The 15,888-nt window shown below is 33.6% G+C and overlaps 1 protein-coding gene across 2 annotated transcripts in view; it reads right to left on the bottom strand.

Annotated features, from left to right (window-relative positions):
• Positions 1 to 2,062: 2,062 nt before the first annotated feature.
• LOC105328569 (cyclin-G-associated kinase) overlaps positions 2,063 to 15,888 on the bottom strand; it is a 32,987-nt gene continuing 19,161 nt past the window's right edge. For both annotated transcript variants that reach the window (XM_034458570.2, XM_034458571.2), the window contains 10 exons: positions 14,685 to 14,798; positions 13,669 to 13,749; positions 12,872 to 12,989; positions 12,635 to 12,714; positions 12,020 to 12,213; positions 10,136 to 11,173; positions 8,411 to 8,641; positions 8,136 to 8,284; positions 3,283 to 3,459; positions 2,063 to 2,682 (listed from right to left, as the gene is read on the bottom strand). In XM_034458570.2, the coding sequence (XP_034314461.2) occupies positions 2,581 to 2,682; positions 3,283 to 3,459; positions 8,136 to 8,284; positions 8,411 to 8,641; positions 10,136 to 11,173; positions 12,020 to 12,213; positions 12,635 to 12,714; positions 12,872 to 12,989; positions 13,669 to 13,749; positions 14,685 to 14,798 (2,284 nt within the window). In that variant the 3' untranslated portion in view covers positions 2,063 to 2,580. The remainder of the gene's footprint in view (positions 2,683 to 3,282; positions 3,460 to 8,135; positions 8,285 to 8,410; positions 8,642 to 10,135; positions 11,174 to 12,019; positions 12,214 to 12,634; positions 12,715 to 12,871; positions 12,990 to 13,668; positions 13,750 to 14,684; positions 14,799 to 15,888) is intronic.

Genomic DNA, 15,888 nt, shown 5'->3' with positions numbered 1-15,888 from the left:
TACGAGAACACGATGAATTACAGTTCTGAGCATGCATCATTAAAGAGTTTACAATAGTGTCATGCGAAAAAAAAACAATCGATACCAATTTTTGATATTATATCCAAACTAACCCCGAACAATTGATAAAAAATGACTACTTAGGCCCTATTGACCAAGAGCCGCGACAAAGATATTTTCATCGAATCTAAGACTAAAAATACTTGTATTAGCATAATAAGGCCTTATGCATTATAAGGACTATAATAACACAACATATCGATAGTATATCAATAAAGTTGCATGTATATGGCTCAAGGGCAATTGTATTTCACAATGAAATCATCATGAAACGAACTCTTATGTATATCGAAAGCATATGCATTTGTCTCTTTTACTCGGTGTTTATACATGTACATCTAATATTGTACCATGGTCAGGTATCAATTTTGTATTACGTCACAAGTACGATGCAGCTACGACGGAAGACTAATCGTTGCTTGCCACGAGCTCGTCTCTAGTTTAACTTACTTTTTATAATCAATTTGTTAATTCGTTAAAATAAAAATGTTTATATAAATAAAAAAAAATGCAAAATCGGGCTGAAATCTAAACGATCCAGTTCTTACTAGCTTATCGATGTGAAACTTTCAGCAACAAAAGAAAAATCACAAACTGTACGAAATAATCATGATGAAGTCAGACTTAAATTCCCATATAAGATGAAATGCCTATTTCTATCTAACGTACTGGGTGTACATAAGCATCACCGGTTATTTTAAAGGGGCATGGTCACGATTTTGGTCAAAAATTATTTTTCAGATTTTATTGTTTACAATGCTTCAGTAAGGCATTTTTAATAGGCAACAAAAATTTTGAGTTTCATTCGTTGAGTTATAAGCAAGTTAAAGGGCTTGCAATTCTTTGCTATGTAAACAAAGCTTTTGTTTACATTTTGAACCTAAAGTGAATGTGTTAACGTTAGGAACTGTTTATACCTGTTTAAAAAAAAAAACAGCCTTGTTTGCATGACAAAGAATTGTCAGCCCTGTTTCTTGCTCATAACTTTACGACTGACTCTCAAATTTTATTTGATCATTAGAAATGCTTTCCCAAGGCACTGCAAATAATGAAAACAGAAAAATAGAATTTGGCCAAAATCATGACCATGCCGCTTTAAATTACTTTTTATGATCAATTAATAAATAATTTGTTAAAAAATAAAGATGTAAATATAAACAATAAAATGCCTTCTTGATAATTCATGCGGGCTATGAAGGTAGCGGTAACGCGGGGTATGTACATGTATTTTATCGGCAATGATATGTACATGTTTATCTTATTCATAAAGAACTATGAACTATGGGAAACTTGACCAGGGGTTTCACCCTCCCCTTTTATACTCAAAGGGGTCTAAATATTGTATACTAATGAGTTATAGTCATTATTATCGTTTAATACTAACGAGCTGTACTTTCTGAATTAAGCACCAATTGTCAATTCTGTGTGGCCAAACACTACCACCAGGCTATGATTAACAAACTTCAATCAAACCTACTTGAGGATGCTCCAAGTTTCAAATTTTTATGTGTTTTAAACATTTCTAAAGATTTTTTTCTATGTATTCCTATGTAAAAAATTTCATCTTATATTGTGTCCCCATTCTTCCTCTGGGTTGCCATGACTTGAAGAAATTTGAATCTACATTGGCTGCTGACTGAGGATGCATTTACAGAAGTTTAAGTTTCTCCAGCCCAATTTTTTTTGAAAGACAATTCTTTTTACTTATTCATATACAAAAATTTGACACCCCCCCCCCCCCCCCCCCCAAATTGTTGCCCAACCCTACCCCAGTGGATCATGAGTATACACTACCTAGTGATGCTTTCAGCTGGGTTTTAACTTTTCTGGTCTTATTATTAAAAGGTTTTCAATAATTGTTCATTTTCTCAATCCACTTAAAAAGTTGCCCATTTGTTCTTGATAAGAAGTTTAAAATCTTACAAGTTGACAGACAGACAGATGAGACATGCAGACAAAAGGAAAGCTCATGTTAGCTGAAAAAATAAAACTGTAAGGAAAATCTATTTCATACATTTTTAATTCATACATATTAATGTTGCAATAAATCTAAGTTTCATAAACATTCTTCAAGAGTGCACCTGTAACCTATGTAAAAAATGACATCACTCAATAATGCAATTATTTAATACTACATTTCTTTTCATTTCTAGATCTGTTATTTATTTTCCAGAAATTCACTTGGGGAAAATCACAGATAGAAAAACTTTCAAACACATCTTGTTAAAAAGTTGCAATTCACCAATGGTTGAACCCGCACACCTTTAGCTTAGCCGTTTTTAAGTGAATGATGCTTACATAAAACAATAACAATTCTATACCCAACTTTTTTGCATTAAAACATACCAATAAATACATTGTGCATCATAAAATATTTATAAAATCTCACATGAATTTGATAATTGAAACTTATTCTACATACATGTATAAAACAACAAATAGTCTACAAGTCAAACAAGTACATGTAAATTGTAAGTTGATCACTATTTTTTTAAAGACTATTTGTGGAATGACAGTTATTTAGTAAAGGGATTTCATTCCTTCTTCTTCGAACTGTGCCCAAGCATCATTCAGCTCCATGAATATTAATTTTGCTAATGATTCATGGGGTGAACCTCCAAGCTGAAAAAAGATAATGGTGTAATTAACATCAGACGTACAGTATATCATTCAATTTAAAAATTTGTCATTCATATTTACACAAAATCACTAGTGATAAACACAATCAACTATTTAAAGCAAATACGACAAATGTATGATTACTGGTACATGTATTTTTCTACAGGTTGTGGTTTAAACAATAGTACAGGTAATATATATTAGCTATGAGAACAATAGCAAGTTTATCATCCCCCAAGACCATAACGATTTCCTGAGGCAAAGCAGAGAAAAATTGTTGCTGCAAGGGGGACAAAAATTCAAGTTGCTATTGTCCTCAAAGCCAGTAAATAGGATATGGTTTAAACAAATTTGAATCTGCATTATACATGTATAAAAAGCAACTACCAATGCATTATATAGTTTTCTAATATTTTTTTTTTGTATATAAAAGTAAATATAAGAATTTTTAAGGCATTTGATTTTGAATTGCTTCATCCTCCACCCCAACACATTTCTATGAATACCATATACAAAATAAAATCAGTAGGATTCTTTTAAAAAAAATATTCACAGAGATTATACAGATTGCATAGTGCTGCATAATGTTGAATTTTTACTTACCTTATCAGGATGAACTGAAAGTACAGCTTTGCGATACACTTTTTTAACTTGGTCTGCAGTCACTAAATCATGCATCCCGACCTGCTGCCATCTTTTCTCACCGTCCCACAAAACTTTGTCCAATGAACACAAGAGAGCTCTTATATTGCGTTCCTTACCCTGAATCCACTCTAAAACCTGGAAAATTTGTTCCTTTGTTTAAACAATCAATTCAAATAGAACATCAAAGATTAAAGAGCTCACCAAAATGAGGCATCACTTTTTAGCTCACCTGAGCTGAAAGCTCAAGTGAGCTATTCTGATCACATTTTGTCTGTCGTCCGTCTGTCTGTCTGTCCGTAAACTTTTCACATTTTCAACATCATCTCAAGAACTACTGGGCCAATTTCAACCAAACTTGGCACAAATCATCCTTAGGCAAAAGGATTTCAAAGTTGTGAAAATTAAGGGCCACACTCGTTTTCAAGGGGAGATAATTAGAAATTAATGAAAAATTTCGAGAAATTTTCAAAAATCTTCTTCTCAAGAACCAGAAAGCCAGGAAAGCTGAAACTTGTGTGGAAGCATCCTCAGGTAGTGTAGATTCAAAGTTGTGAAATTCATGACCCCCGGGGGTAGGGTGGGGCCACAATGGGGGGTCAAAGTTTTACATAGGAATATATAGAGTAAATCTTTAAAAATCTTCTTCTCAGAAACTAATCAGCCAGGAAAGCTGACACTTGTGTGGAAGCATCCTCAGGTAGTGTAGATTCAAAGTTGTGAAAATCATGACCCCCTGGGGTTGGGTGGGGCCACAATGGGGTGGTCGAAGTTTTACATAGGAATATATAGAGTAAATCTTTAAAAATCTTCTTCTCAGAAACTAATCAGCCAGGGAAGCTGACACTTGTGTGGAAGCATCCTCAGGTAGTGTAGATTCAAAGTTGTGAAAATCATGACCCCCAGGGGTAGGGTGGGGCCACAATGGGGGGTCGAAGTTTTACATAGGAATATATAGAGTAAATCTTTAAAAATCTTCTTCTCAGAAACTAATCAGCCAGGAAAGCTGAAACTTGTGTGGAAGTATCCTCAGGTAGTGTAGATTCAAAGTTGTGAAAATCATGACCCCCTGGGGTTGGGTGGGGCCACAATGGGGTGGTCGAAGTTTTACATAGGAATTTATAGAGTAAATCTTTAAAAATCTTCTTCTCAGAAACTAATCAGCCAGGAAAGCTGACACTTGTGTGGAAGCATCCTCAGATAGTGTAGATTCAAAGTTGTGAAAATCATGACCCCCAGGGGTAGGGTGGGGCCACAATAGGGGGTCGAAGTTTTACATAGGAATTTATATATAGAGTAAATCTTTAAAATCTTCTTCTCAGAAACTAATCAGCCAGGATAGCTGACACTTGTGCGGAAGCATCCTCAGGTAGTGCAGATTCAAAGTTGTGTAAATCATGATCCCTGGGGGTAGGGTGGGGCACAATGGAGGGTCGAAGTTTTACATAGGAATATATAGAGTAAATCTTTAAAATTCTTCTTCTCAGAAACTAATCTTCCAGGAAAGCTGAAACTTGTGTGGAAGTATCGTCAGGCAGTGTAGATTCAAAGTTGTGAAAATCATGATCCCTGGGGGTAGGGTGGGGCCACAATGGGGGGGGGGGTGTTAAAGTTTTACATTGGAATATATAGTAAATCTTTAAAAATCTTCTTCTCAGATTCTAATCAGCCAGGAAAGCTGACACTTGTTTGGAAGCATCCTCAGGTAGTGTAGATTCAAAGTTGTGAAAATCATGACCCCCAGGGGTAGGGTGGGGCCACAATGGGGGGGGGTCGAAGTTTTACATAGGAATATATAGAGTAAATCTTTGAAAATCTTCTTCTCAGAAACTAATCAGCCAGGAAAGCTGAAACTCGTGTGGAAGCATCCTCAGGCAGTGTAGATTCAAAGTTGTGAAAATCATGATCCCTGGGGGTAGGGTGCCGCACAATGGGGGGTCGAAGTCTTACATAGGAATATATAGAGTAAATATTTAAACATCTTCTCAGAAACTAATCTTCCAGGAAAGCTGAAACTTGTGTGGAAGTATCCTCAGGTAGTGTAGATTCACAGTTGTGAAAACATGATCCCTGGGGGTAGGGTGAGGCCACATTTGGGGGGGGGGGGTGTTAAAGTTTTACATAGGAATATATAGAGTAAATCTTTGAAAATCTTCTTCTCAGAAACTAATCAGCCAGATGATTCTTTATAATTGTTAAGACTTTGGCTCCAGGACAATTCTTCAGCCTCACAAGAAGGTTTAGAGTTTGATGTAGCTTAATATCCCATATATAAACAATTGTAAAGGATCTTTTTGAGGACTGCAATACTCAACATGTGATATAACTATAAAATCATCCTGTTAGAAAAGGGACTAATGATTATAAACATAAGAATATCCAGCGGGAAAAATGGATTTATTTATACAGGATCTACATGTATTATTGTACATTGTCCAGATTGTTTGTATTATGACTTCATTAAGCTGATTTTATCATACCTATTGTTCCTCAGGTGAGCGATGTGGCCCATGGGCCTCTTGTTTATCAATCTGATTAAAATTAGACCTTTCATCTCGCTCTCTGTTATGTTTGGTTACCGCTCATAGATTGGACTTTTAAGAGACTACCTTTATAATATCATATGAAAATCATAGTTAATGACCTTTATTAAAATACTGTATATTGTAATGTGATAAGACACAATATCATATATTTACATTCTGTATATATTCACCCTTATGATTGCTTTGGAAATCTGCAACGTTCAATTTTCTCTGAATACACGTTGCAAATTCATGCGCCATGAGCACAAATATAAACATATATTATTTTTGTAAGATTAAATAAAACTTTCAATCTGACATAACCAATTTGATATGTATTTTTGAAAAATAATCATAAAATTATATCTTCTCCTTAAAAAATGATTTTTCTCTACAAAGTCTCTGGCACAATATTTTAAGTTGCGGAAGCAAACTAAATAGCATGTAAATAAGGCTGTTCCATGTATGTTTTATATCCCTGACTGAGAGGGTATATAATGGCTTTACAGTGACAATACATACATATATATTTCATACAGATAGACATCAGTATGAATATAAATATAAGCATTCAATGCTTAAATAATATCATATGATTCAATATTGCATCACATTATATGTAAATTTCATACTCTATTAAATGATTTAATATTTACCAATACACTATTATACAATAAGGTATCAAATGATAAAATATAGTATTGTGTCTCAAAATATAATATGATAATATGATACAATACAAGAGGCTCATTGGCCACATCACTCGTCTGAGCAACAATAGCCATAATAAAACCAGCATTGTGGAGTCATATACAAAATATCTGGACAAGGAAATGGAATAGATCCTGTATAAAAAGATTTGCAAAACTTTCTCCAGATATCCTTATGTTAAACATTCAGCCCTTTGTGTAACTGGATAATTTGGATGCATTTAACTACTCAAAAAAAAAACCCACCTCCTCCAGCATCAAAATAATCAAGATCAAGTTCTGTATCTGATGAAGCTACCTCTATTTACACATTCATAGTTATATTACTGTAATCCGCTGAATATAAAATGCATTTTTTTTTCAGAAATGCCTTTTCTTTATCGCTGAGTATGCTGTCATTACAACTGTTATTAATAGAATGTTTAGATAATCAGGGCTTGGTTAGCCACGTCTATTTGTAACTGATCCGCGTCATTTGAAGTTATGAGTTATATTTGAAAACAGCTTACCTCATCATTTGTTCATTTTAAAGCAATTTCATGTAATGTTAATTGATCTATTGCAAATAATTATGAATATAGATAATTTTGAAGCCTATTCCGTTAACTGAAGCCATTGTTGTGCTCCACAACGCTAACGCTTGACACCTTGGTTATCTCAGACACCCCCCAGTCTACTATAAACAACACAAATATTTCTGCACATATTTTATTAAGTTCCAGGCCTCAATTAATCGCTTTGATCGGCATCATTTAAGAATTTTATGAGGTCCATTATTTCCTATACCTTTGCACAGTTTTTCATTACACTGTGATGACAAATTGATTATGATGATCGAAATAAAGATGTTATCGCTTTGTATTAGTTACAATAAATCCTTTAATAAATCTTTTTTTTTTTTTTTTTGGAGTTTTTCTTATTCCAGTAGTGTATTTCAGCGATAAAATTGAGTGTGTAGAACTGCTTTGTTAATCCTCTGCATTACTGTTTGGTCAATTTTTTGGATGCATATTATACTAGCTTTTTTTCCACCATTTTCAGACCCAAAGTGGGGGCGCATATTATACACTTCTGCGTATTTTATTCGTGGATTATAGTAATTGTTTATGTCTTGACTAGGTAAGAACAGAATTTACTTTTTTATGTAACCAGCTCTAAGACCCCAACACAATCTGAGTTGTTCTAAAATCTTAAACCTGCCTAAGCATCTAGATAATCAAGATCACTCTACGTATCTGAAGCTACCTCTGTGATTCATTTACATAGTTAAACTAGTGCTTTGAGCAAGCTCACAAATGATACCCCCATCTGAGAGAATATAACTCAAGTATTTCTGTATTGTAGAGAAATGGAGGTAAATGTAATATAAATGAGGAAATTAAAGAAAGGCATACAAATTAAGGTGAGGCTTATAGAGCCCTTTTTAAAATTATGATTTAAGTCCTAATATTTTTTTATATTACACAGTCCAACTTTGAGTTTCTAAGCCTTCAATAAATGTTATAGCCTTGATAAAAGAGTACAGGCAGACAGTCATCATAGTTCCAATTTGTGCAGCCAATTTAAAAGAGAGATCTACCTTCAGTTTTTCAGGGTCCATTTCTTCTGCCATTTGTAGCTTCTTCATGTCACCTATGGTTTTAGGTGCATTGTTTTGTTTCGAGCTTGTGAACTGGTGGTTACCCAAAAGATCTTCGAATGCATTCACATTGACCTGAGGTTTAACACCTATTTACAAAATCGAAAATATATTAAGTCAATAGAACATTAAACCATATTAAGACATTCTGTTTGTAAAAAAAAAAAAAAAATCAAATTCAATATAAAGCTATGATCCATACAAAAAATAAATACCATAAGGGTTTTTGACATTGCGGTCATTCTTTGCTCCAGTGGCAAACCCTCCAACATTATAATTTGGTTTATTCTGTGCCTGTTGCTTTGGAACACTGCTGTTTGTTTGTTCCTTTGGAGGTTGTGCAGGTCCTCTCGTGTTAGAGGTTTGGTTCTTTGGAAACTGTTGGGATCTATTCAAGTTTGGATTGCTTCCAAATGATTTCCCTATATTGCTTCCAGATAAATTACCTAATTAAATTTTAAAAAAAACCAAACAGTTTAAATAATCTAATATTTACTGTAAAATTTTAATTTTGATCCATTAAACATTTATTCAATCATATCTTTACTTCAGATCTAAAATACATAAAATAACTGCTGAACAATAAATTATGTAAAACTCAATAGTTCATAGAAAAAAGACCTAATAATTCACATAGCAGGAAACATAAAAGACAAATGTCTTTCAATTTGATTATATATCTTGACCTTTCCAATGACCTTGGTTTCATGTATTCTTTTGTTTACCTCAGTATGAAAGACAATGATCAAGATGTTTTTATTAAGTATGGACAAGGGGAGTAAACAGCATGTATCAAAGTTATCTGAAGTTGACCTTTCCTATGATTTTTCTAATCATTCAATAAGTCAGGACCAGAAGTTGAGTTACAAGCAAAATACAAAGTTAAGATTTCTTGATTGTGTAAACTTGTTGTTTTGTTGGTGCTATGTATCAGTAGGTAAATACTTCATTATCATCAGATTTTGCAAGTTATTTGTTACAATCACAGTAAAAAAATTAAATGTTGATCTGAGGAGTAATATAGTTCGAGCCTTGTTAAATTTACATTAAGTTCTGTATCTTGGAAATAACTAAACTTCTGACATTCAAATATTTGGTCAAGAATTAGAAATAACATGCATAGCTTACGTTTTACAGTAATGATCCATACCCCATTACATAAATAAAATACCTGCAGAATTTTTTCAAATTTCTCAAACATGTATTTGGGGATATATCCTTATCAAATTCTACCCAGTTGGCTGGTCCACTGGTATAATAAAAGCTAGGACCATAGCTAAAAATAGAACTGATTGCGGAAAATGGTGCTTTTTCATACATTAAGAATAATAGCCTAAGCCTGAAATTTGACTTTCAGAAAATCCTTTTTTGACCCCTATCCTATGTATAATGAATGAATTTATTTTTCAAAACAAAATTAATACTTTAATGTTACACTTGCTTATTTATTAAAAAATAGATAAATTTGCTTACAAATGAGATAAAATGAAACAAATTCTCAAAGAGAATCTAATCTCTTATAATTTTATTTATCAACAGAATTCTCTGAAATATTGATAATGTTTATCCCTTAAGGCCCTTATTAATCAAAGTACTGAATACTGAAAGTCGGGCTCTTTTGGTGTGTCTTTATGCATATTGTGTAGTAAAGACTGAAATAAATCTCTTTCTCTCTCTCTCTCTCATGCTTTTAATTTCGGCACAGCGTCATGCAGAGAATTTGTATAAAAAAATTTCGACTACTACATGTTTTTTTATGCAAAACTTTCATGCTACACAACTTATATTCATAAGGTCAATAAGAGGCAATTTTTGGTGTGTGATCCTTCCTTCAAAGTATTTCTATTCCACTTAGATATTTTGTAACAATTTGGTTGCATGGTAACAAATATGAGATGACATGTAGATTGAGTAAGGTAAAAACTAATGAAAAGTATTACCCAGTTCAGCAAATGGGTCAGCAGCTACATGACTGGATACTCCTCTAGCATTGTGCCCAGTTGTGATAGGGGAATTGTTTCCTGAGCGGCTTTGGCCATAAGCAGGTTGTTGTGGGTTTACTGTAAATGGTCCACTATTATTTCTTGGAATGCTTGTATTGTTTAGTCCTGCCATATGTTGAATGTTAGAAGTGGAGTTACTTTGATGTATGTTGGAAGCAGAAAGATTCCTAGGAATGCTCCAAGTAGGTACAGAATCTTTCACATTGTGAATATCCCATGAACCAAGGAGATTGACATCACCAGTAGATTTAGAATTCTCATTTAGAGGATCAAACATGTCTTCTTCTTTCGAACTTTGAGTGTCTGGTTTGTTTTTTTGAGGTGGCAAAGAATCAAAAATGAAATCAAGGTTTGTTAAGTCTTCCTTTTCCTGGAAGTCAACTTTGCTGTTATCAGTAAATCCATCTAAAGTGAATTCCTTTTCTGTTTCTGTACTGTTTGTCTTCTCCTTGCTTCCAGCTTCACTGTTTAAATTTAGGGAATCAAATTCTGCAAACGGATCAAAAACTTTTGAGTTTCCATCTTCATTTTTGTCAATGTCAACTGAATCTTTTTCATTAGTTTCACTTTCATCATCATTAAAACTCAGCAATTTTTCTTCACGAATTTCACGTTTGTCAGAGTTTGGTTTGCCTCGCTCCACTGAAAGTGCTGCAAATTCGTCTTCATCACTGTCAGACAACAAACCTTCTCCTTCTTCTCTGTATAAAGAGTTCTGAGTATCTTTTATCTGGTTTCCTTCTTTGGGAGTATTCTGCCAAGAAAGAGATGCTAGAAAACCCATTGCATCAGAAGTTGTGTCCGACTTTGCTTCACGTTTAAAACACTCGTTTTGTTGATCATTTTCTTCTTGTTCTTTTGTAATTGATCTGTGGTGTTTGTCGGGTACATTTGGTTTTTGCACTGGACTGTTTTGTTCACTGAAACTCTGTTTCGACAGCGAAGACTTATCATTCCCAGGCTGATTTGTAACACCTGATAAATTGATAAAAATGCATGTCAAAGTAGATAGTTTTTACAGAGTTTGATAGAATTCCAGCATGCATCATCATGATATAATTGAGCTAACAAAACAAATATCATTCACATGTCTTTTTTCTGGTTAAAAAGATTTTCTGTAACAACTTTTCTTTTTTTAGGTACATACATGTAAGTCAATATTTACAACCTATGCTCAAAGAGATTCAAATATAATCAGCTATAATGATTCCTTCATAGTTAGCTGCTACTTAATAACTGTTTCATGTACAACTAGAGTAATAGAATCATTCATCATTTTGATTGTGAAATGGTAAAATTCCTTTGAGGGCAAAAATTCAAGGTCTATGAGAAGGCTTTGCGGAGTTCATAAAGAATCTTGGCCCTGGGGTGTAATTTAACCTTTCAACATGAGTAAATAATGAATCATTTTTATTCTTGCATTACCGGTATTTTAAATTAGAAAACGACACCTGAAACCTTTCTGTATGATTTTTGTAAAAATTACTTTTGTTTTTTCCCTCTGCGTGCACCATATGGTGCAAGTCAAGTAGAGAGCATACACCATTTTTTTTTCTCAAGGCAAATATGTTAAACTGTTACTATAGTTAAGCAAAACAATTACATCATATATTAGCACATTCCATCAATATCTTACAGCTGACAATGTTTGTTTACATTTGCCCCTGCCACATTCAAGTTCGAAATATTAGGAAGAATGACATAGGGTCTAAATGAAACTAAAATAGAATATTTTGGTAAATTCAATAGTGAGGAAAAGAATTTAACTTCAATAGGATTTTCAAGGACAAGAGACTCCAAGTTTGATTTGGTAATATATACCGTAAGTTTTCAATGTTTCCATCATTTCTTCTTTGTTGGAAAATAGAACCTTTGGAGACACTTTGGATGCATCATATGCTTTCCATGATGGAGTCTTCTGGGTTGGTCTTTCATTTTTAGACACTGAAATGTCTAGCATCACACTGAATTGTTCCGGGTACTTCTCTGCAGTATCTAACTGATCTAAATCAAACCTAAATTAAAAGACACAAAAAGTCAGCCAAAGGAATTCATTGATAACAAGAGGCCCATGGGCCACTTCATTCATCCAAGAACTGAAGCATCTGAATTGATATCTTGCATCTCCTATAATTTCTTTCCTTGAACTCAAATGTATAACTGTGGCCGCATCTTGGCTTTTGGAGGGATTTTTTTTTTATGATGAAGTTGAATAAAACCTATAGACTGTTGTGAAAAATGGATAAAGTACAGTACATCCTTGAAGAACATGGCATTACATAGATTTAAGTTTTATTACCTAAAAAGAAAGAAAATAGGCAATATTTCTCCTCATTTTCTTTCATTTCATAGGGGGCGGTGAGATTAAAGGGGAGAATTGTAATTCCTCTTTTTGAATACCTGACCAATAGTTGTGTTTATAAAACGAACACTTACTGTGTAAACTTGAGTGATGTAGTTCCTGGTCTAATCATCCCAGTGTGAAACTGAACTTGAAACATTTTCATAGATGTTATCTTTAAGAAAAAAGAGCAAACAAAAATTTATTCTATAGCATTTTTGCATTCAGGATTGAATACTGTTAGTTACCGTTACTGACTGACTCTAAAACATGATAATTAAATTTCAAGTTTTGAATATTTTAAACTATCATTCTACAATGTATTCTCTCACCTTTCCTTGCACCTTTCCCCCAAATGTTGACCTGGCATGGTAGACATACACAGTGACATCCCCTTGCACTGCAGTGTTTACAGGAAGTATAGCTAATCCATCCTCCGTCTGATAACCTCTGTGAAGGGAAAGTAAGCAATCTTTTATGAGTCATTCTAAAATCGGAGTCGTGGCATTGTAAACTTGGTAAAAGATAAATATATCTTTTAAGCAATGCAATTGGTTGTTATCGATCATTGTAACAACATCCACACACAGGTACATTTTCTTAAGATAACCAATAAGCAGTAACTAGCTAAGACTGTCAACCAAAACTGATTTAATTGGTGTGATCATGCATTGACAGTTGAAATTTAAATATCCTCATGTTTCAATACTAAAAGGCAAAATAAACCTACTGATATGCCAATAAGATATTTGTTACAAAATATTTTCAAATACTTTTTTTGTTCACATATTATCAATAAAGGTGAAATGAAAAATATGGACTGCAGCTATAATTTTTGGCTCTTCTGTCAAGCTCACTTTCTGATCATTAATACAAAATTTGAAAAGCAATATTATCTGAATTTTAATGTCAAAATAGTTTAATATAAAAAAATTGCAATCTATTACTTATCAAAATGACCTAAAAAAAATTGACTAGCAGATTTTTACGTCATATTTTGTGGGGAAAGCTGTTCATATATTCAACAAGAAATATTACTATAGAGAGTGAATTTATTATTTAATTCATGTTACACATGTATCTGATCAATGTGAGCCTTCTGCATCTTATTCAACACCTAATGTTTTACCTCATTTTGTCATATTCCTGAGATGTGGTAAGAATTCTCTCTTCATTGACATACACTTCAACAAATGGTCTGCAACCATTTCTACAATAAATAATTCAATAATTTCAAATAAATATAAAATTCAGAGGTGTATGAAACAAAGACATAACAAACATAGTAATATTTGAGCAATGCATTATTATTATTATTATTATATCAATTATAATTATTATACCAGCTAGCACTTTATATACATGTAGTGCAATAAGTTATCATGATTAGTAAATGAAATCTTTATAAACTACAAGTCAGTGCATCAATTATGATAAAACAGCTTTCTTTTTTAACCAAAATTTTCTGAAATTTTTATTGAAATAGGGCCACACCGATTTGATTTCTGAGGGTTTTTAAAAAATAAAAACCACACCCGCATATAATGCCTGTATGTGTGGATAGAATTAGCAATCAGGATACTATGATACAATGGCAAATAGTCACCAAATTTTTACTGCTTTTTACATATATTACATTTCAAAGGGAAAAATGACATTTTAAAATAAAATGTAATCGCTCTCCTCTATTCTTTAGATGTCGCCCCAAAATCTTCAAATTTCAGGGTTTTTTTATTTTAAAATTGATAAATTGCCCACTCTCCCCAAACTTTTTTGTCTAGAATCCGAAGACCAAGAAATCAAATTGGTGGGGCCTAGAATATAATTCATGATTGTAATGCATAAAAACATGAGAATTTGAAAAGTTTGTTTGCTTTAAGACACTTGGAAAAACAGAAGCCACATTTCCATGATTTGTGGCTCTTGCTGAAATTTTGAATTCATTTACCGGTACATGAAATGTGGTTACATTGTCTCTTCTCTTCACTGACAATGTCATGTATTGAATCATTTAAATACAATGTCCAATGAAATAACATTTTTGTTACTGAATTGCAGTCATAATAATCTCATAGATTAGACATTTTAGGAAATGTATACGGTTTAAACTGCCAGGCTAACTTTACTGAATGTCAACTTAATTACCTCATTTTGTTAAACAAGGGAACAGGTGACAAAGTCATCGATTTCAGAAGAACCGCTGCACTGTGGGGTGAATATGGAGGATCAGCAACTATCTCAGATATATATCCAATGTATCTACAAAACAGAAAATTAGTCACAATAGAATTGCCGCCCTCATGTTCAAAGTATGATATTTTAAGGAAACACTGAAAAAGTTTTAACTAGTAAACATTTTGATCTTAAACAATGTCAGCTCATTCAAAATACATCTTAAATTTTAACATTTTAACTAGGGGGCTTCAGGCCTTGACAGTCATCTGAGTTGCATATCCCTCAAATTGACATGTCAGAGAGTCTCATGTTTGCATTTTAAGCTTTATTTTGAAGTCTAAACCCTAATCTGAGACTCCTTACAGTTACCCTACTTTTATTGATTGATGTTTGAAAAATATTCATTCATAAAAAGGGGAATTGGGGGTTTAAGAGTTGGAGGAATCTCGGACTATCTATTCCTAAGCTTCAGAAGCCAAAATGTTTGGTAAAAAGGTCTGGCCATGCATAGCAACCAATTTTTTGTACACCAAGCCCGATTTTTCCCCAATTTTTTTTTCTTCAAAATAAAATGCATTGGGGCAGGCCATTTTTAGAGGGGCGGGCGGGGGTGGGAATCTATTAATTTTATGTGGCCTTATCAAAAATTGAAATTCAAGTAATATGCATAGCTCTGATATATGTTCAATTGATCTGCAAAACAACAACTTCCTATTTTGGAAACTGTAAGAGAAGTTATCTGTACAATAGGGGTACCCTTTTGGCAGCCGCCCACCCACCTGCCCGCCATTTTCACCATTTCAATAACCCATGTTTACCTTTGGAAAACACAGCTAAAAAATATCAAATCAATTCATTTTCACTTTTCGGCCATATTGGCCTGAATGCCAATGACCTACATACCATTTGATGCCTCTTGACACCAGGAACAAGAATATACATGGTTTAGGGGTGGGGATCTTAACCGTTTTTAAGTTATTTGTGCACTTCCTGTTGGAGGGGGGGGGGGGGTCAGGGCAACCATCGGGGCCCATGACCTACATACCATGTGATTCCCCTTAACACATGGAACAATAATATATATGGTTTAGGGGTGGGGTTCTTAACCGTTTTCAAGATATTCGGGCACTTACAGTTTGAGGGGGGTCAGGACCACCCCCAGGGCCCATGATCT

This window comes from Magallana gigas, chromosome 7, assembly GCF_963853765.1.
Source record: "Magallana gigas chromosome 7, xbMagGiga1.1, whole genome shotgun sequence".
NCBI lineage: Eukaryota > Metazoa > Mollusca > Bivalvia > Ostreida > Ostreidae > Magallana > Magallana gigas.
Note: the sequence above shows the minus strand (reverse complement) of the source record. Positions and strands in the feature narration are given on the sequence as shown.